The sequence below is a fragment of the Sciurus vulgaris genome, assembly GCF_902686455.1.
Source record: "Sciurus vulgaris genome assembly, chromosome: 1".
In the NCBI taxonomy this organism is placed as follows: domain Eukaryota; kingdom Metazoa; phylum Chordata; class Mammalia; order Rodentia; family Sciuridae; genus Sciurus; species Sciurus vulgaris.
The window spans coordinates 112646555-112672900 of record NC_136461.1 but is presented as its reverse complement, the minus strand read 5'-3'; the positions used below and the strand labels follow the sequence as shown (position 1 = coordinate 112672900).

At 45.6% G+C, this 26346-nt stretch overlaps 1 protein-coding gene and 1 long non-coding RNA gene across 3 annotated transcripts in view; one reads left to right on the top strand and one right to left on the bottom strand.

Moving 5' to 3' along the window:
• Positions 1 to 1277: 1277 nt before the first annotated feature.
• Positions 1278 to 26346, bottom strand: part of LOC306670986 — a 40013-nt gene continuing 14944 nt past the window's right edge. Inside the window, exons 3-6 of one of the 2 annotated variants that reach the window (XR_013766551.1) lie at positions 12117 to 12222; positions 11835 to 11909; positions 4817 to 5040; positions 1278 to 1396 (exon numbers count right to left, since the gene is read on the bottom strand). This is a non-coding gene — a long non-coding RNA (uncharacterized lncRNA). Of the gene's footprint in view, positions 1397 to 4553; positions 5041 to 11834; positions 11910 to 12116; positions 12223 to 26346 lie in introns of those variants that run through there. The other variant, XR_013766552.1, reaches the window with a different exon arrangement.
• On the top strand, positions 15049 to 24490 carry SELENBP1 (selenium binding protein 1). The gene is made up of 12 exons (XM_079155315.1): positions 15049 to 15176; positions 18048 to 18104; positions 18242 to 18354; positions 18604 to 18789; positions 19651 to 19771; positions 20980 to 21162; positions 21453 to 21631; positions 22958 to 23036; positions 23123 to 23244; positions 23507 to 23599; positions 23763 to 23881; positions 24091 to 24490. The coding sequence occupies exons 1-12, from the start codon at positions 15173 to 15175 to the stop codon at positions 24251 to 24253; spliced, it is 1419 nt and encodes a 472-aa protein (XP_079011441.1). The 5' UTR covers positions 15049 to 15172; the 3' UTR covers positions 24254 to 24490.

The following is a 26346-nucleotide window of genomic DNA, read 5'->3' as shown; positions in this document are numbered from 1 at the left end:
GCTTTCTGAAAATTTTCCTCCAGCCCAGAGTACATCTTCAATGCACATGCCTAGGGCTGGGGCCAGGCCGAGAGTGCTGGGCCAGCAGCACTGGGCTGAAAGGATTTAAATCTCTTGTAACTTTTTCTTCCAGTGTCCTGCTATCCTTGCAAACCAGAGGTAGAGCCTTTCTTTGCACCATCAACTTAGTTTCTGACCACTTACACTCCTGATCATGAAACTATATAAATGCCTGCACAGACAGAATCTTTTTCATTCATCCAACTGCAAGACTGTATAATAATTTAAAATACCATTCAATGGCCAGGTTGTGTTCTAGTAAAATATCATCTTTTTCTTAATCATAGGCTTATAGCTATATGTGGTCAAGAGTCATTCAGTCAAGATCTTCCCAAGAGACTACCAGATCAATGTAGCATTGCCCATGTCTTAAGGAGCCAATAACAGATAAAAACAAAAACACAGAGACAGACAACTGGAAGGGGTCCCCCAAACCAGGAATGACAGATGGGAACCTTTAAAACAGACAAACCAGCCAGGTGTGAGAGGATGAGTCAGGAGGATCGCAAGTTCAAAGCTAGCCTCAGCAAGGCCCTGTGAGAACTTAGTGAGAAACTGTATCTAAATAAAAAATATAAAAACCACTGGCTCAGTGGGTTTAATCCCCAGTACAAAACAAAAACCAAAACCAGACAAATGAGATGAGGGAAAGACAGTCCAGGTTTCCTACTCCCAATTAACTGTGACTCCTATACCAATGGCACCAGAGATGTCCCTATGCAGAGGGACCATATGCATGCAATCAAGGGTCTTGTGTGCATACCAGGGGAGTTTATCAGATGGCCAAGGTGTCACAACTTTAGTGTAATCAGTTTCCTTTTCCTCAAAGTACACCCCCAGTCCCTCCCTTTACTTATAGTACCAGTTTCTCTGTTTAAACCCAAGACAAACTCACTCCATCTCCTAATTTTCCAGTGGTCAACTCTCAAAAAAGTTCACCAGTTACCTGGCAGACTCAAGAAAGCTGGAGGGGTCCCATTTGGGTTGCCAAATTTGATCCCATAAGCTCAATCCTTGTCCCGGACGCCAATTCAATAATAAGGACAAAGTTTCGAGAAAAAGTGAAATGAAGTTTTATTGTTTGCTACCAAAAGAGAAGAACAGGGAACTCCTGTCCCAGAGATTGTAATTGTCAGGGGCAATGGTGGCTTTTAAAGAGGGGAAACAAAGGCCACACTTCAATTGTGCACTGTTAAGAGCTATAATTCATTGGTAGCCTGGAGAGATAGCCATTTCTTGGACCCACTGGTCCAGCCCCGAAGTCTGAATTACTTCATTCCTGTGATCTGTGAACTGAAGGACAGATAACTCCACCTAGGTTGAAAAGAAGGTTAATCTTGATTCCCCCATCCATGGTTAGGAAGAGGAAGAGAAATTAAAAAAAAAAAAAAAAAAAAAAAAAAAGTCAGCTTTAAAATAAACCGCAGTGGCTGAGCAGCAAGAGTTATGTTCAAACATGAAGTGGACCCCTTTTACAGGTGCTTTTCTAAGTAGTTTACATATATTGTTATTTAATTTTCAAAACAAACTATGAGAGTAGGTGTTTTTATTATCTCTCTTATAGAGATGAGGAAACTGAAGTACTTTGTAATTTGGATAATTTGCCCAAATTCATATTGCTGGTAACTGGTAGAACCAGAATTCAAACACATGCAGTCTGGCTCTAAACTTTTTGCAGTTAATCTCTTAATAATAGGCCATTTGGCAGGTGATGGTATCTGGCAGAAAGCCAGTCACCTGTAATCCAGGCTAGAAAGTTTTTTCTTCTCCATCTTTCATGCATGATTTCTTCTGAATCCTGTGTGGTGGGCTGAGTAAGGAGAATCCATTAGCAAGCTGGGGCAAGCTAGGGGCAGCCCAGGAGGAGATTTGCATCTCTCCTCTGCCTTCAGGATATTCTCAGGCTCTGGCTAGCTCTACTCAAGGATGAGGAACTCCTGGGTGTATGTGTCCCTGGGCTGGTGAGATGGATCAATTAATCCTTGGTTCAGAAGGAGGCCTGTGTCATGGTAGTGTCCCATAGTCCTGTGTTTGGTCGGGACCCAAAAGCTCACAAGTGGCTATTTGGCTATTTATCAAGGGAACAACTATTGCTGAAGTGGGCTAGACCTCCATCCCTTTGGGCCACCCTGGGTGCTCTCCTCTGTGGCTGGCCTGCCAGTCTCAAGAATCACCCCAGTTTGCTAAGCAAGTGGGATTTGCTGAGTCATAAAGCCCCAGTGGCAGATGTGGTTGAACTGCAGCTGGGAGCAGAGAGTCCTTCCCGGTCCTAGATTCCACTCAGAGGACACTGCCTCTGCCCCTCAAATTCCAAGTGCTGCCCTGGTACCACCAGGCTGGAGCCCAGGAACTTCTGCAGCATTGCTACCCACCCACACACCTGCCTGCCCCTTATCAGCCAAAGCACACTCCCCGACCCTACTGCTCTGCAGCAGAGTCCTCAGCAAGTACACCTGCCAGGGTTCGAGAGCCAGTCACATGCTTGCTCTAGGATGCAAGGAAGCCTGAGAAGGTGAACCTCTGGCCTTTTTCCTCCCACCAAATACTATAAAAAGGGCTGTGTGTACTGACCAACCCTCCAAACAATAAGTACAAACAATAAAACACAAAAGGCACCTTGTCTCAAGGGCTGCTGTGAAGGTTATATGATTTAATACACTGTAGAGCAGGGGTTACAGGCAGAGTGCTAAAGTGACCCCGTGGATACAAATCCTGGGCTCAGCTACTCACTGGCTGTGTGATTTTGAGTAAGTAACTCCCCCTTTATAAACTGTAACTTCCTTATTTTTAAATTGGACCTAATGAGAGTACTCACTTCATAGTGTTCTTGTAAAGATTAAGTAAACCAAACTCATAAAGACTTTAGAGAAGTATCTGGCACTTCTACAAGTACTTAGTCAGCATTTATTTTCTTCTATTTATTTTTGTGATACCAGAGATGCGACCCAGTTCCTCTCACATGCTAGGCAAGTGCTCTGCCACTGAGCTTCACCACCAGCCCCACAGTTTAACTGTTGATAGATATTGACAAATTCCCTTTCTTAATAGGGCACCAATTGACACTCTTATCAATCCTGAATGAGTGTGTCCTTTCCTCACATTCTCACCAGTACTGGATCTTTTAAAACACGTTTTTAGTGCTCGCTTCGGCAGCACATATACTAAAATTGGAACAATACAGAGAAGATTAGCATGGCCCCTGCGCAAGGATGACACGCAAATTCGTGAAGCGTTCCATATTTTTTAAAAAAGAAAAGAAAAGAAATAAAAAATAAAACACGTTTTTAGTTGTAAACAGACAGCATGTCTTTATTATATTTGTTTCATTTTCGTGTGGTGCTAAGGATCAAACCCAGTGCCTCACACATGCTAGGCAAGTGCTCTGCCTCTGAGCTACAGCCCCAGCCCGCCAGTGCTGGATTGTAACCATTGATTGATGGACTGATTGATTGCAGTGCTGGGAATCAAACCCTGGACCTCTCACACGTTAGGCAAGCATGCTATCACTGATAGCTAACAACACTATTGTATTCTTTCTCTAATCCTGTTCTAAATTATGCATGTATCTCAAGCTTAATTATAAAATGTTTAAACTATATAATTCATATTCAATGTGAAAAAATTGCTCTCTATAATTCAGGTTACATTGGTATGACAAAAGAAGGTTTATCTTGTGGCCAGGCATGGTGTAATCTCAACAAATCGGGAGTCTAAGGCAGGAGGATAACAAGTTTGAGGCCAGTCTCTGCAACTTAGTGAGACCCCATTTCAAAATAAAAAAATTAAAATGGATAGGGCTAGGCTCAGTGGTGGTGGCACACTTCTGTAATCCCAGCAGCTTGGGAGGCTGAAGTAGGAGAATCTCGAGTTCAAAGCCAGCCTCAGCAACTTAGCAAGGCCGTAAGCAACTCAGTAAGACCCTGTCCCTAAATAAAATATAAAAAAGAGCTGAGGATGTGGCTTAGTGGTTAAATGCCCATAATTTCAATCCCCAGTACCAAAAATAATAATAATAAAGAGAAAATAAATAAAAATGGTTAGGGATGTAACTCAGTGGTAGAACATCCCTAGGTTCAACTCCCAGTACCACAAAAATAAATAAAGGAAGAAATATTTATATCTACAAATCATTTTCTGTGAACATACAAATAATAGGTATATATAATTTAAATTAATAAATTTAATTAATTAAAACTATATAGTTTAGCTAAAAAATTTTCAACACTGGGGATTGAGCCCAGAGCTTCACACATGCTAAGTGCTCTACCACTGAGCTACATCCCCAACCTTTTTTAAGATTTCTATTTTAGGGGACTATGGTTGTGGTTCAGTGGTAGAGCACTTGCCTGGTATGTGTGAAGCACAGGGTTTGAGGTTCCACACCACATTAAAAAAATAAACAAACAAATACAATGAAGATGTTGTGTCCATCTACAACTAAAAATAAAATATTTTTTAAAAAAGATTTTTATTTTAGGACAGATCTTGCTACATTTCCCAGGCCAGCCTTAAATTTGCCAAGCCTTTGCCTTAGCCTCCAGAATGGCTGGGAGTACAGGATGTACCATCGTGCCCAGCTCAATCTTTTTATTTTGGAAAAATCACACTTGTTGCTTTGGCAAGCATTTCTCTAATTGCTAATGAGATTGGGTGACTTTTCTTATGTTTCTTAGCCATTTATATTTCATTTTCATATCCTTGGAATATCTTTGTGTTGCTTTTCTTTTTAAACAACAGAAATTCATTATCCTCTTACAGTTCTAGAAACTTGAAGTCCTAAATTAAGGTGTCAGCAGGGCGATGCCCCTCTGAGAGTTCCAGAGAAGAATCCTTCCTTGCTTCTTTGTTTTCTGTGGCTCTTGTCAAACCTTGACCATCCTTGACTGGGAACTGTGACACTCCAATTCTGCCTCAGTTGTCACATTGTTTTCTTCCCCATGGGTTCTTTTACTTTTTCCAATTGATTTGTTGGAGATCATCCTAGATTAGAAACAGTCATTAGATTTCAGGTTAAGCCTTATTTATTTATTGGCTCAATTGAACCCAGGGGTGCTCTAGCACTGAACTACATCCCCAGCACTTTTATGTATGTATGTATGTATGTATTTATTTATTTAGGGTGATGGGGATCGAACCAAGGGCCTTGTGCTTGTAAGGCAAGCGCTCTACCTACTGAGCTATCTCCCCAGCCCCTGTATTTATTTATTTTTGAGACAGCATCTCACTAAGTTGCCAAGGCTGGTCCCAAGCTTTCAATCCTCTTGCCTCATCCTCCCAAATTACTGGGATTATAGGTATATGACACCATGCCTGGCTGTTTAAGCCTTCTTAAACTTTCATTTCCAAGCAGTCTTTTTTTTTTTTTTTTTTTCTTTTTTCTCCCTTTGGTACTAGGAATTGCACCCGGGGGTGCTCTATCATTGAGCTACATCCTCAGTGCTTTTTTAAAAATTTTAAACAGAATCTCACTAAGTTGCTGAGGTTGGCCTCAAACTTGGAATCCTCTGCCTTGGCCTCCTGAAGTAGCTAGGGTTACAGGCGTGTACCAGCACACACAGCTCTAATCAGCCTTTGAATAAATTTAGAGAGGAAATCTGGGGTTCCCATATCCTACAATATTCATCTCCCAGAAAGCACTTTTAGCATTTCTACATGTCCACGTGAACATGGGGAGATCCTAGTGGAAACCAGCCACTTAGCTATGATGTAGCAAAGACTGAATGAATCCAGGATGGGCAATGAACTCTGCTGCAGGCTTCACCCTGATCCCTGATGTAACTGAGGACAACCCCCCCACACACACATACACATGCAAAAACTCTCTAGACACCCGTGTTTCTGAGACACTGGGAGAAGAATTCCTACCTTCTTCCCAGGCAGCATAGTGCTGAGTTGGGAAAACGGGGGCACTGGACTCCCCAGAGGAGGGGATTTGTTCCTGCCCGTCCTGAGCCTTAGTAGAGAAACTGTGACTCAGGACATAACTCCAGGGACCAAAGGTCCTTTCCAACCCCAAATACAACAGCTTTTATTTTCCTTTGGATATTTTATTTACAGTTTTTGTAACACGTCCAAATGGAAGCTTTATGAGGGGTTTTGATGCTTAATTTGGGCCATTAACCAAGACTGATGTAATTCTTTCTTCCCAGGGCTCTCAACTGAGGGTGCTAGCCAAGTAGAGCTCTGTAAAGGTGGAGACTATTGTGTAAAAGTCATTTTACAGCTCTCGTCTCAGCTCTTCTGGAGCCAGGCTTGGCACTGGAGGAAGGCTGAGGGAGGGCGTTGGTGATGGTGATTTTTTTTTTTTAAACCTGTGTCCCTATAATACTAAAAGAACTGCTACCTCTTCTAGACCTCATAATTGGGTTTCATACCCACTTCTCCTTTTTTTCTTCTATATTAAATGTGTATCTAGGGATGTACCTTGTGTTCTAGTCAGAATCCTTTTTATTTAACCAGAAAAATCAGTATTTAGGGAAACTTCTTCCCTCACCAATAGATTAGAAAGACTCAAAATTTATCAAAAAGGACAACTGAAAGGTACAAACCCTTCAGCTCGTGAGTCCAATAAATAGACAAGCTGTAAAACAAAGGCATATGACCCCAATGGGGAAACTTGAACATGAAATATCTGACAGTTTTTTAAGCATGATTATGGCACTGTGGCTTAAAATTCTTATCTTGAAATTTATACTAATTTTTTTTCAATATTGGGGATTGAACCCAGGGGCGTTCTGAGTTCCGCTGTACCACTGAGCTACTTCCCCAGCACTTTTTTTTTTTTTTAATGATTTTTAGTTGTTGTGCTCGCTTCGGCAGCACATATACTAAAATTGGAATGATACAGAGAAGATTAGCATGGCCCTTGCACAAGGATGACACACAAATTCATGAAGCGTTTCATATTTTTCTGACTTCAAAGAATTAATGTACCTTTCAGCAATAAAATCAGTACTTCAGATTTTAATTAATTGAGAAATAAAAAAAATAATTTTTAGTTGTCAATAGACCTTTATTTTGTTTATTTATTTATATGCGGTGCTGAGACTCAAACCCAGTGCCTCATAAATGTGACACAAGCGCTCTACCTACCACTGAGCCACAACCCCAGCCCCTCTCCCAGCACTTTTTATTTTGTTTTGAAACCGGGTCTCATTGAGTTGCCTGGACAGGCCTTGAACTTTGAATCTGCCTGTTCAACTTACTCTTTTCTTCTAAGAGGTAGAGGTAGGAGTAGGGTGTAAATCATGTTCTTGGCATGGGCAAGACCCTAGATTTGATCCTCAGTAACACACACACACACACACACACACACACACACACACACACACACACAAAAGTCAGTCAAATAGTCAAGAAGAAAACTTTTTTAAGAAACCCTTTTTTGGGGTTGGGGAGATAGCTCAGTTGGTAGAATGCTCGCCTCACAAACACAGGGCCCTGGGTTCAAACCCCAGCAATGCAAAAAAAAAGATCTTTTTTTGGTGCTGGGGTTTCAACTCAGGGCTTCATACATGCTAGGGAAGCTCTCTAACACTAAGGCACATTCTCAGGCAAAAACTGCTTTTTAAAATACCTTTCTTCATTGCCTATGCCAATATATTGAAGTGTCTTCCCTGTTTTCTTCTAGTAGTTTCAAAGTTTCAGGTCTTTCATTAAGATCTTTGATTCATTTTTTATTTGATTTCTCAACTCAAATGGGGTAAGAGGTAGGGGTCTACTTTCAATCTTCTATACTGTGAATATCCAGTTTTCCCAGCGCTGTGTGTTGAAGAGGTTATCTTTTCTCCAAGGCGTGTTTTGGCACCTTTGTTGAGACTGAGTTGACTGCAGATGCACGGGCTTATTTCTGTGTCTTCTATCCTATTCCATTGGTCTATGTGTCTGTTTGTATGCCAATACCATGATGCTTTTGTTACTATGGCTCTGTAGCATATTTTGAAAACAGGTATTGTGATAAACTGACAAATGGAATTATGTCAAAATAAAAAACTTCTGCAGAGCAAAGGAAACAATCAACAGGGTGAAGAGACAGCTTTTAGAATGAGAGAAAATCTTTGCCAGCGATTCATCTGACACTGGATTAGTATCCAGAATATATAAAGAACTAAAAAAACTTTACAACCAAAGAACAAGTAATCCAATTTAAAAAATGGGTAAATGATCTGAATAGCTACTCTTCAAAAGAAATACAAATGACCAATAACTATGAAAAAATGTTCAAATCTTTAGTCATCAGAGAAATGCATATCATAACTACACTAAAATTCTATATCCTCCTAGTCAGAGTGGATGGATAGATAGATAGATAGATAGATAGATAGATAGATAGATAGATAGATAGATAGATATCTCAAATACTGGTAAGGCTATGGAGAGAGAGGAACCCTCATACACTGTTATTGGGAATATAAGTTAGTGTAGCCACTATGGGGAGTCAACATGAAGGGTTCTCAAAAAACCTAAAATAGAACTACCACATGATTCAGCTATACCACTCCTTGGTATATACAAAGGAAATGAAACCAGCATACAGAAGAGCTACCTGCATACCCATGTTTATTGTGACACTATTTACAGTAGCCAAGATATGGATGGAATCAGCCTAGGGGCCTACCAACAGATGAATAAAGAAAATATGATATTTACAATGGAATATTATTCAGCCATAAAGAAGAATGAAATTATGTCATTTCAAGGGAAATGGATGGAATTAGAGAACATCATGTTAAATGAAATAAGCCAGACACAGAAAGACAAGTGTCACATGTTTTCTCTCATATGTGGAAACTGAAACAAAAACAGAACAACAATGACAAAACACTGAAAATAGAAGAGGGACTATTAGGGAAGGGGAAAGGGACAGGGGTGGGTGGAGAGGGACTGGAGGGCCAGAGAGGGGAGAAGGGAGGGCAGGTAGAAATGATCAAAGCATGATATATGCATGTATAGAAATGTCACAGTGAAACCCATGAAGTAGTACAATTAATATGTGTTAATAATTATATATATTTTTAAAAACTTTATCATTAAGCTCCAAGCCCCTTCTCAGTGCTTCTGATAAAACCAAGCCACACGATAGTACTGAGTTGAAAGACTTACTACCCTGGAGATAACACTGTAGCCCAGAGGTGAGAGCAGGCCACCCTAACACAGAAGAAAACTGCAATGGGGAAGTTCCCAGCATTATCAGCAGGCCAGAAGGGATGATATTTCTGAGTGGTTTGAACGTGGAGAGGAAGCCCTCCATGTACCTCTCTGGTCATGCTCTTTATTTATTTATTTTAGTTGTCGGTGGACCTTTATTTTATTTTATTATTTATTTATATGCGGTGCTGAGAATTGAACACAGTGCCTCACACAAGCGCTGTACTACTGAGCCACAACCCCAGTCCCTGATCATGCTCTTTATAGGCGGCCCTGGCAGAAGACAATCTTTTTAAACTATTTCTCTTCTCTGAGCCTTACTGTTACGCTGAGCATCAGACTTTTAACTCCATGTCAATCACAGACAAGAGGCGAGTGTGAGCAGTTGAATTAATTGGTAAACTGTTTCTTCAATGGAGGAGGGAGAAAAAAAACTGCACTGCTGTGAGTTCTGGAGTTGACTGTGCCCTGTGCGGGCCGACTGGGCTCCAGTTGTATCTGGTAACAGGTTCTCAGTGGCTGCTGCGGCCCTCCTCTGAGGGAGTTGTTGGTCTGTTAATATGAGAAGAAATGAGCAGGACGGGCCTCAGAAACGCTGCTTAGCTGGGGAAATCTCAACCAGTCCAGCCAGTCCTGCCTCAGGTCTCTGCAAGCTGCTTCCTTCGTGTGCTACAGGTGTTTTGCATGTATTTGTGGTTTTCGGGGGAGGAGTTTGTTGCTATTTTTTTTTAGATGTTTATGCTGTTTGTTTGCATACAAATTCGTACCTGTATATACCAATTCTAGTAAGAACTTTTTTTTTTTTTTTTTTTTTTTTTCCCCAGTACTAGGAATTAGACTCAGGGCACTTAACTATTGAGTCATACTCCCAGCCCTATTTTGTATTTCATTTAGAGGCTTAGCGCCTCATTTTTGCTGAGGCTGGCTTTGAATTCTCAATCCTCCTGCCTCAGCCTTCCAAGCCTCTGGGATGACAGGTGTGCGGGCTCCTAGTAAACTTTGTACTCTGTCACTTTTACCTTATCCTACTTCCTTCATAGCGTTTACCTGAAATGGCACTTATTATGTGTTTGCTTGCTTATTGGCTCTCTCCCCCAGAATGTCATCTCTATGAAGACAGCAACATTGCCTTGTTCACCACTGTGTTCGTCATACCTGGCTCCAAACCAGCATCCAGAATTGTTTGTGGAATGCAAGAATGGATGACCTTGTACATGGGCACCTCCACAGGGAAGACAGGCAGGAGGGTGGGACAGCTGCAGCAAAAAAGGGACCAGGACTTGTCCTTCTCTCCAGCATGGGCTCTTCCATCCTTCCTTTCCTTCTCCTTATAATTTGCTTCCCTTAATACTTTTATTTGAGCTTTTAGTTACAAAAGTACTATATGTTTATTATTTTAAAAAATACTGCTGGGCATGGTGGAGCACAATTCTAATCCCAGTGACTCAAGAAGCTGAAGCAGGAGAATCACAAGTTCTAGGTGAGCAACTTAGCAAAAGTCTGTCTCAAAATAAAAGGGCTGGGGTTGTGGCTTGGTGGTAAAGCATCCCTGGGTTCAATCCCTACTACCAAAGGAGAAAGAAGGAAGAGAAAAGGGAGAGAAAGGGGAGATGCTAGGCCGGAGGAGAAAAGTATATAATGTAAAAATGGAAAATCTTGCCTTCCAGTGTCCCTCTCCTAAGGTGACACCAGCTAGTACTTGAATGCAGACCCTTCATCTCCTTTTATTATGTTATTTTAAAATCTTTTTGTTTTTAATTAATTTGTTTACTTATTGTACTAGGGATTGAACTCAGGGACACTCTACCAATGCTTTGTATTTTCTTATCATTTTGAGACAGAGTCTAGCTAAATCGCTCAGGCTGACCTCAAACTTGCCTCAGCCTCCCAAGTTGCTGGGATTACAGGTAGGTGCCATGGCACCTGGCTCTCCTTTGTCTCCTTTCAGCAGCTCAGGGGTCTCTACTATTCCTCCACTCCTCCCCCATGAAGATCTCATTGTTCGACTCAGCAGACAACATTTTCTTCACTTTCTCCCCAACTCTGAGAAAGAGTCTCTCAGTTCTGGGACTTCCAAGAAACCAAACCCCCCAACTTTCCGCATTCCTCTGGTTCTTCTGCCTCCCCACTCTGCCTTCCCTCCAAATGAAACAAATCAAAGCAAAATGAAAAAAAAAAAAAAAAAAAAGGCAGCTCAGTGACTGCAAAACTGGAACCATCAGAGGGGTAGATGGGAATTCTACTCTGCCATCAATCAGTGACTTGGATGTTTTCTATGCCTGAGTTTCTTCATAAGTAAAATGGACATGGTATCACCAACAAGATTATAGCAAAGATTAAAGGAGCCAACACATACTAGCTGGCTCATGCATGTTAATACCCCTTTCCCCTTAATATCACTCCCCCTTTCTGGACTTGGATTGCTTCCCTTTTGTTTTGATTTTGCTAAAGATAAAGAATACCAAATTTCTTTTTTTTCCCCTCGTTAAATTATTCTTAGAGACTAATTCATCATCTCCTCCCCTTTTTTTCCCTACTGGATTGAGTCTGTTTTTCATTACTTCCCCATCTTCCCCACCAATGGTCTTGGAACCTGTATAAAGAGACAAAAGGATTACAGGCACCACCTGTAATCCCAGAATCAGGAGGCTGAGGCAGGAGGATTGCAAGTTTGAGGCCAGTCTCAGCAACTTAGGGAGACCCTGTTTCAAAATAAAAAATAAAAAGGACTGGGGATGTGGCTCAGTGGGAAAACATTTCTGGCTTCAATCCCCAGTGCAAAAAAAAAAAAAAAGGAAAAAAAGAGGTGCAAAGTAATCTGGCTTAGGGTAGGAGGAAACAGGGGAACCAATAGCAGCCCACCTTTCCACACAGCAGCCACCCAACCCCACATGGCCCAGGGAATTCACCTTCTGTTTGAGGAGGCCAGAGTCAAAATTCTGGAGAAGCAGTTATACAACCTCCAGTTGTCCAGCTGTCAGTCTTGTACCCTGCCTCTTCCAGTGCTGCACTTTTCTGGGGCAGCAAACAGCAGAAATTAATGTGGATCCCACCCAGCCTGACCTTCCCATGCAAGCTGCTTCTGGCCTGGAGTGCCAGCATGGGGGTTTAGCACCAGAGTCAGCTTGGGATGCTCCCCAGTCACCAACTCTTGCTGTGAATCCCAGAGTCACCCAGCTGTGGTTGGTCTACAACTAGGGAGGTGCAGATGAGATTAGGCAGGGAGCTCTTCAGTTCTTAAGAAACAAAATTAGGATTTAGCAGATGCTGCTGCTGATGGGGCACAGTCCACTGACCACCTGGAAGCCCCAAATCTATCTGTGCCAGAAGAAGGAAGAAGTCTTGGGCATTTTTCTGTGAACAGTTGACCCCTCTCCCTGGACTGCATCCCCTCACTGGGCCCAGATTGGGACAGCTTTCCCTAACCAGCTCACTGACTTTAGAGCAAGAGTTCAGTGAGAAGCCACTGAGAGTAGCCAGGTCAGAGCACAGAACCGTGAAAGAACAAGTCAACAACAGACTCAAGGACAAACAAAATACTTTAGCAGTATTTTTAGAGGTAATGATTCAAGAACTTTTGATAAAAGGCAGGAATGGAGTTGCTTTTTCTTGCAGATCTTGGTGGGTTACCTTGAGCCAAAAGGAGAGCTGAAAGGAAGTAGGAGATGGAGATCTCAGGAGGAGGAGAAGGAGAATTAGAGGGTCAGGATGAAGGCAGGATGAGTGGAAGTAGCCTGGAGGCCAGGGAGATGGCCAAAGCAAGGAAGCAGCTCTCAGGGGCATCCCCTGTGGGTCAGCTGCACACAAGGCTGGCTTTGACACCTGGCTGCTGATCGCAGAACGAGGACAGAGTTTAAAAGGGTTGAATGACATTGGAGATACGGGAAGATCTCTGTTCTGGGCAGCTACAGAGGGTTCTCCTTGGTGGGCACATGATCCTCCACAGAAGGGGAACCAGGACGCTCAGTACACCAAAGCCCAGTTTTGTTTTGTTTTTTAACTAGTTCATTATGATTACACATAATAGTGGGATACATTGCTACATATTTGTACATGCAAAAGGTATACGATATTAACAATATAAACCAGTTTCACTCCCCTTCCTTCTACTCTGGTTTGGAAATCTGTAGCCCAGCCTGCTTTCCTTCTTTCCCTCCTTTCCTCCCTCCCACCCTTCCTTCCTTCTTTCCTCTTTCTTTTTCCCTTTCTTTCTTACATAATGAGTTTATATTAGATATTTCCACATAGGTATTCGGTACAGAGAGATTTCTCTCTAGCCTTGCCAATCTAACTCTCTAGCTGCTTCTGTTGGAAGCAAAAGGTGACTCATAATGCATCTCATGAGCCCCTGTCGTCCCACCAAAGGCCTCTTCTTTCTTGTAAGTGTCCCTGTAGCTCTTTCTACTGTCAATCTTGAGACCGAACTTTACCCTATTCCCTATCCAATAAAAACCTCACCCCAGAGCTTTCATCCAGGAAGATGAAAGTGGCTGGTGTAGACACAGACTCAGCAGGTTCCCTAAAGAATGGGGACAGGGGTTTCCCTGGACAAGCAGCCAACCCTGAGGAAAGAGGAGGTCCCTGGCTCCAAGAAGGAGACCAGCTGGGGAAGGTTCCTTGATCTCCCTCTCATCCAGCCCTTCAAACACTGGATTCTTGGGATGAGGACGACCCTGGACACAGTTAACGGGATTAGGCCTCAACTCTGCTTTGAACCACTCTGCTTCAGGGTCTGCAGCAAGCAGTTGTCATTTTCCTGTCTCTGGGGTATTATATTAGCAGGCCTGGCCACCCTAAGCAGTCACTGACTTTTCCAGCTGGAGGACTTTTTGCAGGATAGAGACCCTGAGGGGTTTATGGCTATCACAAGACCAGTTAGGGACAGTAGCCTCTGTTGGGCTACCCTCAGGTCCTGCCATTCATCCCCCCGAGGGCTGCTGAGGCAGCAGGCTGGGAGATGTGGGGGAGGCTCTCCACTTTCACCTCCTGAGGTTTATGAGGGTAATAGAGGGTAATAATAGGCAATGCTGATTTTAATTCTACTTCAAAGCTCAAGGGGAATGAATGGTTTGTGGAAAAGTGGAATCTGGACCCCATTGTCAATTCTGGTTCTGTTGGAGCAGCTGCGGAAGAAAGACATGAGTGAGGAGTCCCTGGGTGAGTAGAACAGTGCCTGTTGGAGCATGAAGGACAGGAATAAGAGGAAATTCTTAAGGGAGAGCAGACTGGGGCTGTGGAAGAAGGAATAGATAGACCCACAGCCCCGGGTACCCCCAAATGCCAATACAGAGACGAGCATTCAGAGGCACAAGAATATGTGCATGCACATGCTCACACAAACATATCCTGCACAACATGCACATGTGCACATAAATACTCCCACAGAGGCATCAATACTCCTCCAGGCATTTACTCACACAGGCACATACAAATCCAGACAGGTACACACAAGCACAAATATTAACACATGAGCCCATCACAAACACAAATTCGCACATAAGCGCATGTGCACACTCATGCAGGCACATACATAAGAGTTGCGTGCATGGGTAACACAGGACATGTGCATACACAGATACACAAATTGACACATATGCAGGCACCCACCAGAGGCACAGATGTATTTGCATATGCCCAGGCTCCCCACTACACACACACACACACAAGCACACACACAAACACATGCTCTGTAACTCAAGCACCAACTGCCAGGCCACTTGAGAGCGTCCTGGCCAGCTGCCCTGTTCGGTTTACCCTGGGCTGTGGCCAGCTGCCCTGTTCGGTTTACCCTGGGCTGTGGCCTGGTCCCTCCCCCTGCCCCGCCCCTTCCCCGATTGGTTGTATAAATTCCCTTCCTTTGCCCCTTCCTCTACACAGCCCGCCTTGGACACCAGCAAAGCTGTCTGCCTCACCTCTGCCGGCTCCTGGCAAACCTTTCAGAACCAAAAGCGTACCAGTCAGAAGCATGGGTAAGGAAGGGGACTTCAGCAATCGCACATTGCCCGCCCCCTTTGTCTGCCTCTAGTTTGGAGGATCCTTCCTCTAGGAAATGCCTCAAAATCGGGGAGGAATGTGCAGTTTGGGAAGGAAGGGCTGGTCTCTTCTTCATTTTCTTACTCTGAGTGCAGGTTTCCCTCTATCTTCCCACTTTTTCCTCCTCTTTCCCCCCTCTCTCTTCCTTCTCCTTGCATTCCCCAGCTTAGCCAAAGTCCCAAGGCAGGCAAGAGGGTGGGGGACAGCAGGCAAGTGTGACCCTGGGCTACTCTCTATTCTGTTCAGCAGAGGCAGGGCCAGGCTGCCTGTCTGCATCAGAGATTCTTAGGAGAATCCCTTATATCACCATAGGAGATAGACAATCCTGGTTTCAGCCCTGGGCCAACTTCTTATTCCAGGGAGTGGGGAACCCAAGCCTTCAGCGCCCAGGTCTCCTTCTGGCTGCTCCACACAGAAAGTCAGGGAAGGATGTCAGTGACCCACACTCACTGGGGACCTGTTTCAATGCCCTCTCCATCCCACAGTCCTCCTATTCCTCCATCTGTAGGTTCCTGGGTGTCAGGCTGAGGAGTTTGGGTTTGGGTGGGAGTGTTAAACGTCCTTGTCCCTTTGGAACTAGCTCTTCCCTGAGCTGGAAGAATATGCAGCAGCCAGACTGGTATAGAAAACCCGCTAGAGTTTTCCCTGGGTTTATCTCAAAGCCAAGATGATCAGAGACCTAGCTTGAGATGCTTAGGACAGGAAGTCACCTCCAGAAAGAGGAGTAATGCTCCCTGCAACTTGAGTGGCCTGCATGGCCTGACCCTAAGAAATGCTGGGGGTAAGGGGCAGAGCTGAGCTGGGCAGATGCCAAGGAATCAGTCACACTTGGCAGCACCTTTACTTCTCTCTCTTTGGCTCTGCAGTTTTTGTGTTTTTGGTTTTTTATTTGTTTATTTGTGTGTGTTTTGTTCTTGTTTTTGGTACCAAGGATTGAACCCAGGGGTGCTTAACCACTGACACATCCCCAGCCCTTTTTTTTTTAATGTTTTATTTAGAAACAGGGTCTCACTGAGTTGCTCAGGGTCTCGATAAATTGCTGAGGCTGGCTCTGAACTTGTGATCCTCCTGCCTCAGCCTCCCTGGCCACTGGGATTACAGGCGTGCATCACCGAGCCCAGTCTTGTGTCTCTGTTTTGATGTCTTAGAGTTTGTGAACATCCCATCCTCCCGACATCCTATGCCACGCTCTGCTATAGCTTGTTTTCGTTGTATAGCAGAGCAAGTCTCCTTAGTTTCTTTGGACTGTATTTCTCTTTCTCTCTCTCTCATCCCCCAGCCACCCCTACCCAATCTGTAGCCCTCCCTTGGCATCAAGCAGTGCCTGGCATTCTCTTCCCTCCCCTGACAGCCCTACACATATTTATATAATCATTTCATAATTCCAGACTTTTGCAAACATTGTCTTATTTGCCCATATTTCTACACACTTCTCTTTTGGTTTTTTTTTTTTTTTTTTTTTGCAGTGCTGGGGATCGAACCCAGGGCCCTGTGCTTGCAAGGCAAGCACTTTACCAACTGAGCTATCTCCCCAGTTCCTCTTTTGTATTTTTTAAACTTGGAAGTACTCGTGAATACTTTGTCTTATTTGACTTTCATATCTACCTAAAGAAGCAGGTAGGATTTTATTATTATTACCTCCTTTTGGCAAATGAAAGGGAGAAAAATAGAGTAGGTGTCAAATTTGGAACTTGAAGTCAGGTTTCTGGACTCTGAAATGCTGTTACTGCTTCTCTGCTACCTAGTCACTTGGCTTCTATGAATGGGGGTCCCAGGCTACTATGAAGGGGTCCCAGCCCGTATTGGTGTAGAAGCTTGATTCTGGCTACTCCTGGCTTCTTTTTCGTGCTCCCAGGACAGGAAAGAGGTGGTGTTCATTCCTGTGAAATCCACTCCAGGGTTTCATTCAGCCTGCAGCCTGCAGCCTCCTCTGGGTTGTTATTCAACATTTCTTCCTGACTGACCCCAAATTCCCAATGCTGGGCGTTCTGGCAGCTGTCCTTCACAGAGGCTGACTGTGGCCCTATGGGTCAGTGTGACCTCTCTTGCCAGACTTCAGTGTCAGGAGGGCCGTTCCCTACAACTGTGGTGGGTGGGGAATTGGAAACTGGCCTATGCATGGAAGTACAGCTGGGAACAGCCTTGAACTCCAGCCTCCTCTCCCTCATCTAGATGGTTATGCAATCCAGGATATGGCCTGCAGCCTGGGGACAGGCCCTAGGAGAGAAAAGCAGGAAGTGTCCTTGCCCCTGGCAGGGATACACTTTAGTGAATTGCTAAGCAGACCACTCTGACTCCCTGAGGATTACCCCTCAGGAACCACCAGGGTTTATTGGTCTTCTATCAGGTAGCACAAAGCCACACACTTGATGGAGCCCTCTTGGTTACATATCAGAAAAGCCCACTGTGGTATTCTTATTATCCCCCTTTTACAGATGAAGCAGAAATTGAGGCCATGAGGTTAAGTTATTCGCCCAAGTTCGGGTGGTAGTCAGTGGTAGGCTGAGGTTGGGACCCAAGTTGATGTCATGACCACTATACCACACAGCCTCTGCTGTGCTTACTCTTCCCCACCCGCCCAGGGCCCTGCTGGAGTGTCTCCTCCAGCACACCTTCACCATCGTTGGGGAAGGAGTGGTGGTGAGATTGGCCAGAGTGATGCAGCTGGAGGAGTGACGGGGCTGGAGTGGGGACTGGGGACAGCAGCATGTCTGCCTTAGCCTGCCAGATGTGTGTTGCAGGTAGAAGAAAGGGAACCCTCATCCTCCAGAGCAGGCTCTAGCCAACATGTCCCACTCTTTCCACAGCTACGAAATGTGGCAAGTGTGGCCCCGGCTACCCTACCCCTTTGGAGGCCATGAAAGGTAACTGCCCTCTACTGATTCCAAGGCTGGTAGGGGTGGGGAACCTCAGACCTGGCCTCAGCCCTCAGCACACCCAGGGCTACCTCCACCATTCTTCCCCAACCCACTGTCCCCACTGCCTACTTTCTATCCTCTAGGACCCCGAGAGGAGATTGTCTACTTGCCCTGTATTTACCGAAACACAAGCACTGAGGCCCCGGATTATCTGGCCACTGTTGATGTCAACCCCAAGTCTTCCCAGTATTGCCAGGTGAGGCAGACCTTGAGCACTCCCCTAGCCCTGGACCCAGCCCTGCCCTTCCTATCCATCTTTGTCCTCCATGGGTATGGCTGTGCAAGATGTACAGTACACATCTACACCCCTACACACACTCACCTAAGGACAAATCCAGCTTATGCTGTGACTCCAAGCCAAAATGAATCCATGGGGATGCCTTTTCTGAAAGGGCACAGAGTGTGCCTTGGGTGAGCATCACCTCCTGTTCCCCCTCCATCCTAGGTCATCCACCGGCTGCCCATGCCCTACCTGAAGGATGAGCTGCATCACTCAGGATGGAACACCTGCAGCAGCTGCTTTGGGGACAGCACCAAATCACGCACCAAGCTAGTGCTGCCCAGTCTCATCTCCTCCCGTATCTATGTGGTAGATGTGGGCTCTGAGCCCCGTGCCCCAAAGCTACACAAGGCATGTCCTCTGCTTTTGCTGGCTGGGATACCCTAATGCACCTGCCGGTCCATCAGTCTACAGGCGAGAAGCCACTCATAAACCAACTGCTTCCCACTCTTGTGCAAGATGGGGCTTAGAGACAGGGAGCGAGGTTAGAGTTCAGAAGAAAGTTACCTAGGCATGCTAAGTTGTCATCTCCAGCACTGAGGGCCAAGGCACCAGAGACAAGGGAAGAGTTTCTTATTTTACTCCGACAAGAGAAAGGAAGCCATTTTCCCTCTAACCCAGTTTTATTTGTTTGGTATTGAACCCGGGGTACTCTATCACTGAACTATATCCCCAGCCCTTTTTACTTTGAGACAAGGTCTCACTAAGTTACCCAGTCTGGTCTTGAACTTTTGATCCTCCTGCCTCGGCCTCCTGAGCTGCTGGGATTACAGGTGTGCAACACCATACCTGGCTTCCTCACCAGTTATGAGTTCAGGGCTTCCCTTAGGCAGGGAACATCCAGTTCTTCCTCTTAACACTTTGTTCAGTATCCTCTTGGTGCCTGACACTCACTGTGTGCTGGTTGCTGGTGACACATGCCCACCCTGGGGGGAGCTTATGGGCCCACAGGGCTATTAGTCCCTTCAGGACAGATAGGGGAAGAGTTGGTGCTTTCCACCTGGGAAGTTATTAGCAGTCTGTCTGACTTTTCCTTGGGGCTCTGTGGAGGTTACCAGACTGAATCTTTGCCATATTTCCACAGGAAGAGTTATAATCATGATTTGAAGAAAAAGAGGAGAGTGTCAACAGATACAGTAGGGGAGTATGGAGGTAGGGAGTGGAGAACCCTGCCCCTGCAAAGTTCTGACATGGTTCCCCACCCCTCTCCAGGTCATCGAGCCCAAGGAGGTCCACACCAAGTGCAATCTGGGATACCTCCACACCAGCCACTGCCTGGCCAGTGGGGAGGTCATGATTAGTGCCCTGGGAGATCCCAAGGGCAATAGCAAAGGTACCTGCTGGCACTGTGTGCTCATAAAAACTTCTGCAGCTATGAAAGGCAGAAAGTGTTTGTCTGTGGGGGGAGCAGATCCCCAGCCTGGGGAGCAATGGAATGGATAACCAGCACATCAATAGGCTAAGTTCCGTCCAATATTTAAAGTGTTACCAAGTAACTTCAGTTGTTTCAATTATTTCTATGAAGATGAGCCTTGACTGATGAGTTTAGTTAAAAGGTATAGCCAAACAATCTGCCATAAGCAATGTGAACGCAGACCATGGCCCCAGATAGTACATGCATTTAATATCAGCTTTTGTGAGTTATTGAGTAGGTCCCACAGTGCTTGGGATTCTTAATCTTTACATTTGCCATCTCACATATGGTATGATGAGAACTAACACTTAGGTGTTCTGTGTGCCAGACACAAGCTATGAAATAGGTGCTATTATGATCCTGGTTTTGTAGATAAGAAAGGGGGGACATAGACTTACCCCCACTTATTAGCTTTCAGCACTAATAAGTTACAGAACTGTAACTTAAATGCAGCAGTCTGGCTCCAGAATCTGTTCTAATGACCACTCTGCACTGCACTCCTCAGAGCCTTGTTCTTTTCATCAAAACCCTCTCCTCTTAAGATCTGGAGTGGGACATCAATTAAGGTCATTTCAATCAAGGGTACTGCACTGGACTCCATTTGATTGCTCTATCCAGGAGATGGGAGGCATGTGATATTCCTAGACTTAATAACAGTAAGGAGTAGACATCTGATGTGCTCACAAGGACATATGAAGATATCATAACATGAAGCAAGGGAGCAAAATATTGGGCATTCATATTGAATGACAAATGAAAATATTATTTGTCTACTCTCTAAGGACAATGTAGTGAGCAGAGTGGAGCTTGAACTCCAGGAGGAAGCCCACTTTGATCATGGGAAGCCGCGCAAGAGAAGCACAGGGTCCTGAGTTCCAGAAGATCTCTTGCCTTGAAGGGAGAAGAATTTCCCCTGAATTTGGGAGAAAGATAAAGATGAAGGGAGATGGGGCACCAGAGTAGGAGGTCCCACCTCTCACCTGGCCATCTCTGGGAGGGCCCTTTTGGACACCCAGTGGAGGAGTGGGGCAGACGATGGGTTTAGAGTCTTCTGAAAGTGGTGATAAGAGGGTGGGGATATAGACTCTAATGTCTCTACCTGACACCCTCCTTCCTTCCCTGCTCAGGGGGTTTTGTGCTGCTGGATGGGGAGACCTTTGAGGTAAAAGGGACATGGGAGCAGCCTGGGGGAGCTGCACCAATGGGCTACGACTTCTGGTACCAGCCTCGACACAACATCATGATCAGCACCGAATGGGCAGCCCCCAATGTCATAAAAGATGGTTTCAACCCTGCTGACGTGGAGGCAGGTGAGAAGCCCCCAGTGGGCTGGTAGGAGCCTTGAGCCACACCCCTTTCCTTCTGCTCCAATCCCACTCCAAGTCTTCTGCCTTCTTTCCTCCCTCCTGTGGACCCCAGACTCTTGGGGTTATGGTGTAGGATGTGCTGAATTGCTTAAACTGCCTCCAGTATCCTTCTGATCCTTCTAAATCATTTTCCAAACTTCTTTCCTAGTCCATGCCCCAGCCTGTGCCCATGCCCTGCCTGCCCCACCCACCATGGATCTTGAGCCTCTCCTCTGGCCCCACCCCCACCCCAGGGCTATATGGAAGCCACTTACATGTGTGGGACTGGCAGCGCCATGAGATCATACAGACCCTGCCTCTGAAGGACGGGCTTATTCCCCTGGAAATCCGCTTCCTGCACAACCCAGCTGCTGCTCAAGGCTTTGTGGGCTGTGCCCTTAGCTCCAACATCCAGCGCTTCTACAAGAATGAGGTAACATGCACCCTCTGGTTCTTGGCTCCTAGCCATCTTGACAGTCAGGGCTTCAGTGAAGGTGCCCCCTAGTTCCACCAGCCCAGGCTTCTCCAGAAACAAAACAAGGCCTCTCTTCTCACAGTGCTAAGCTAATTTCTACCTTGTATGAGTCTATTTTCTATTCCTATAACTGACTACCATGGACAGAGTGATTGATAAAGAATGAAGATTTATTTCACTCATAGGTCTGGATCCAGGTTGGGAGGTACAAGGTCAAGGAGAGGCATCTGGTGAGAATCTTCTTGCTGCTGGGGATTCTCTTCAGAATCCCCAGGAGGCACAGGGCATTACCTGGTGACAGGGGTGCAAACGAGAGACAACCAACCTTTTATGCAAATTCATTCTCAAAACAATCCATTAACCTATTCAGGAATTAATCCACTCATGAGGGCCCTGCCCTAATCACCTCTCACAGGTCCCATGTAGTCCTACCTCTTTTTTTTAAATATATATTTTAGTTGTAGATGGATACAATACCTTTATTTTATTGATTTATTTTTATGTAGTGCTGAGGATCAAACCCAGGGCCTCACCTGTGCTAGGAAAGTGCTCTACCACTGAGCTAGAGTCCCAGCCCAGTCCTACCTCTTAATATCTCACAATGAGGATTAAAATGCAACATGAATTTTGGTGGGGACATTCAGATCATAGCACACTGGAACCCTAACTGGCCGTATGTATTCATTTATTCAAAAACTATTTAATGCTGGATGCGGTGGCATATGCCTGTCATCACAGCAATTTGGGAGGCTGAGGAAGGAAGATCACAATTTTGAGGCCAGCCTGGGCAACTCAGCAAGATCCTGTCTCAAAATAAAAAATAAATAGGGGGCTGGCTGTAGCTCAGAGGCAGAGCGCTTACCTAGCATGTGTGAGGCACTGGGTTCAATCCTCAGCATTGCATAAAAATAAACAAATAAAATAAAGGCATGTTGTCCACCTACAACAACAACAAAAATAAATAAAAGTGATAACTAAATAAATAAACAAATAGGTCTGGGGTGTAGCTCAGTGGGAGAGTGACCCTGGGTTCAATCCCCAGGACCACAAAAGGAAAAGAGATTAAAAAAAAAAAAAAAGCTATTTCCTGAGTGTCTATGTCAGGCACTGTGCTAGGGCTGGGAATGCTATGGTAAAGCAGACACAAACACTGCCTTAAGGGACCTGCATGGAAGTGGACCCTCATGGAAAGCTGGCCCTGTATCCACCCTCTCCTTTCTAATCCCCAACTCTCACAGTCTCAGCTCACAGCCTCCTAGCCTCACTCTCCACTTCCCGTTGTAGGGAGGTACTTGGTCAGTGGAGAAGGTGATCCAGATCCCCCCCAAGAAAGTTAAGGGTTGGATCCTACCCGAAATGCCAGGTGAGTGCCTAGCGGGGGGCGGGAGTGGGAAGATCGATTCCCACAGGCCTGGAGAGGAAGAGTTCCGACACCCTTCTTCCCCCCAGGCTTGATCACTGACATCCTGCTGTCTCTGGATGACCGTTTCCTCTACTTCAGCAACTGGCTGCATGGGGACCTGCGGCAGTATGACATCTCTAACCCTCAGAAGCCTTGCCTCACTGGACAGGTGGGGGTCCTAGCAAGATGAGAAGGGGAGGAAAGGAGGAAAAGTGTCTGGGGATGGGATAGAGGGTGTGAAGTAGCTGGGGGATGATACAGGAGGAGCAGGAAAAGCAAAAAATGGGGGCCAAGGGAAGATGCTGGCTCAGGATTGTGAGGAGCCAGCCATGGGGACCACGTCTGAAAGGAGTGAGGGAAGCTGCTCTTCCTGCAATATCCCCAAACCACTCACTGTTGTCCTCCTTCATCCTCAACACCTCCCCACCCAGATCTTCCTTGGGGGCAGCATTGTTAAGGGAGGCCCTGTGCAAGTGCTGGAGGACCAGGAACTCAAATGCCAACCAGAGCCTCTGGTCGTCAAGGTGAGGACCTCTCCCCCTCCCCACCGGCCCCCTCAGTCCATCTTCCAGGAGCACGCAGTGGGAGGGGATGTGTGGGCGGGCATGTTCTTGGGGTTTGGGTAGTGCTCATGATCCCCTCCTAGGATCTGTGTATTCTTGAGTTCTGAAATCTCATTTTCCTAAGGGAAAACGGGTGGCCGGAGGCCCTCAGATGATCCAGCTTAGCCTAGATGGGAAGCGTTTGTACGTTACCACATCTCTGTACAGTGCCTGGGACAAGCAGTTTTACCCTGATCTCATCAGGTGAGAAGCAGACTATCTGGGCTCTCCTCCCCAATCTTCCTCTCCCAGAAGGCTCATTTGGCTTTCTGAAGACTCCCTGGGGACTCCATCTGCACCCCACCCTACAGATGGCTCATTCAGACCCTGCTCACTCAAGAACCCACTCCCTATACTCACAAGTGTTGGGAGGAGGGAGTGTCCCCACTTATTCCCTTTCTTTTTTCCAACAGGGAAGGCTCTGTGATGCTGCAGATCGATGTAGACACAGTAAAGGGAGGGCTGAAGTTGAACCCCAACTTCCTGGTAGACTTTGGGAAGGAGCCCCTTGGGCCAGCCCTAGCCCATGAGCTCCGCTACCCAGGAGGCGACTGCAGCTCTGACATCTGGATCTGAAGTCTACCCCTCAGAGCCCCTCCTCCCATATTCTGAGCCCCCACTTCAAAGGGACCTGGCTTCATTCTGCTCTCTCTTGGCCTCTGAACCATGGCAGTTTGTCCTTCCAAAGCCAAACAGAGACTGTTGAAACATGTTGAATGGCATCCCCTTTTCCTAACCACTGCTGTTTGTTACTCCCTGTGCTGTTTTTACATGAACTCTCAGGAAAAATAAATTGGTCAACCTGTTCTCAGATCACCTTGTCTTTGCAGGGCATGGGACTCCTCTTCTACTGACACTTTCTCTCTTGCATGGAGAAGGGCTGGAGGGAACTCCAGGGGGTATGGTGACTAGTTCACACCAGTGATTTCATAACTAGGGTTCTGTCTAAAGGACAGGAAGATAACAAACCTCCTGTCTCAGCTTTACAGGTGTGTGCCTCTATGCCCAGCTTCCCTATTTACCTTCATGGCCTCATTTCTCTACATCTGACCCTACACCACTGAAACACACTGCAAAAACAATGTCCCCCCATCACGAACACCCCAGGCATCAGCAATCTGTGTAATCCCTGCTGTGCCACCCTGCACACCTCTCTGCTATACTTACCAAGATTTCTACCCCACACACCTGCATCAGGCTAGATGAGCAAGAGCAGCAGAGCTGAGCATGGCATGGAAGAAATCTGGGCAAGTATCTAAATCTGCCGGCACCACGGTCAGCTCCACTGGTTGCCTGTGAGGCCAGATGAAAGGTTCTAGAGAGATTGCTGGGCTCAGGAACACCCCCAGAAAAGCTGTAGTCCCAATCCAGAAAAACAAATGATGTGAGAGAGTACTGGGAGATCTTCCGCCCATCCCTGGTCCTTTAAGCATGCTTAGCCCTTTCACATGGTGCCATGCAGTTAGTGTTTAATGTCAGCTTCAGGAAACTGTACTCATCTCAGGGATTATTAGTGAGGTCCTCTTTCTTGCAGCCCAGCATTCTGCTCTCCCTACTTGCACCTTCCAAATGTTTGATTTGATTCATTGACCTCATGCTCTAAATATCTGCTCCTGGCCATACTCTGGCATGCTATTAGAAATCCCTTCCTTGACTTACTGAGGTTGATGCTCAGCAGACCCTGCTCTCAACACTACCTGACCTACCAGAAGACTTATAGATTTCTGTTTTATTTAAAGTTAAGTGCAAAGGAGAATAGTATAATCTATCCCTTCCAACTCAGGGCCTTGCTCATGCTAGGTAAGTGCTCCCATGTGCACTGAGCCACATCCCCAGTCTCTAATCCTCATTTTTAAGAACTCAACCACAATAGCAACAAAAACCTCTATATAGATGGACAAGTGTTTGTAACAACATGAACATGATCACGGAAGGATACTTTCTAGAACACATTTTCTGAGACAAGTGAGAATTTTTTATGAAATTTGACAAGCCGTTTCTAAAACTAATCTGGAAATGTAAATGCATAGTGTTTCGGTTATCTAGTACTGTGTAACAAACCACCTCCTCAAAACTTACTGGCTTAAAGCAATGACATTATTTTGGTTTACAAATTCGCTGACTAGACAAGACTAAGTGGGACCAGCATGCCTCTGTGCCATCACTACTAGCTGGGGCCGTAGAAGCATCTGATGGCTTACTCACTCACATGTCTGGTCATTCCTCCAGGCTGTCACTTAGAATCTCAGCTGGGGTTTTGATCTGAATATGGCCTTCCCATGTGGCACCTCAGCTCCCTCACAATATGGTGGCTGGACTCCAAGGGTGAACACACCAAAAGAGTGAGTGAAGCAGGAGCTGTATGACCTATACTAATCTAGACTTGGAAGTCACGAAGCATCACTTTTACCCTCCTACCACATTCCATTCAGTGAGACACAACACAGAGGCCTTCCCAGCAGGGAACAGGAATGAGACTCCTCCCCTCCCCTCCCCTCCCCCATGAAAGGGAAGCAACAAGGTTCTGAAATAGCATGGAAACCAGAAATGTTCTTGTGACCTTATTTGAAAAAGTACAACCTATATAAATAATTGTGTGTGTGTATGTGTGTTGGGGATCAAACCTAGGGCTTCACTGTGTGTGTGTGTGTGTGTGTGTGTGTGTGTGT

Bases quoted from the DNA above. Each gene is read 5' to 3' on its own strand.
- SELENBP1 (XM_079155315.1), top strand. The intron at 18,355-18,603 runs GTGAGGCAGACC...CCTCCATCCTAG, and splicing joins AGTCTTCCCAGTATTGCCAG to GTCATCCACCGGCTGCCCAT. The intron at 23,882-24,090 runs GTGAGAAGCAGA...TTTTTCCAACAG, and splicing joins TTTTACCCTGATCTCATCAG to GGAAGGCTCTGTGATGCTGC.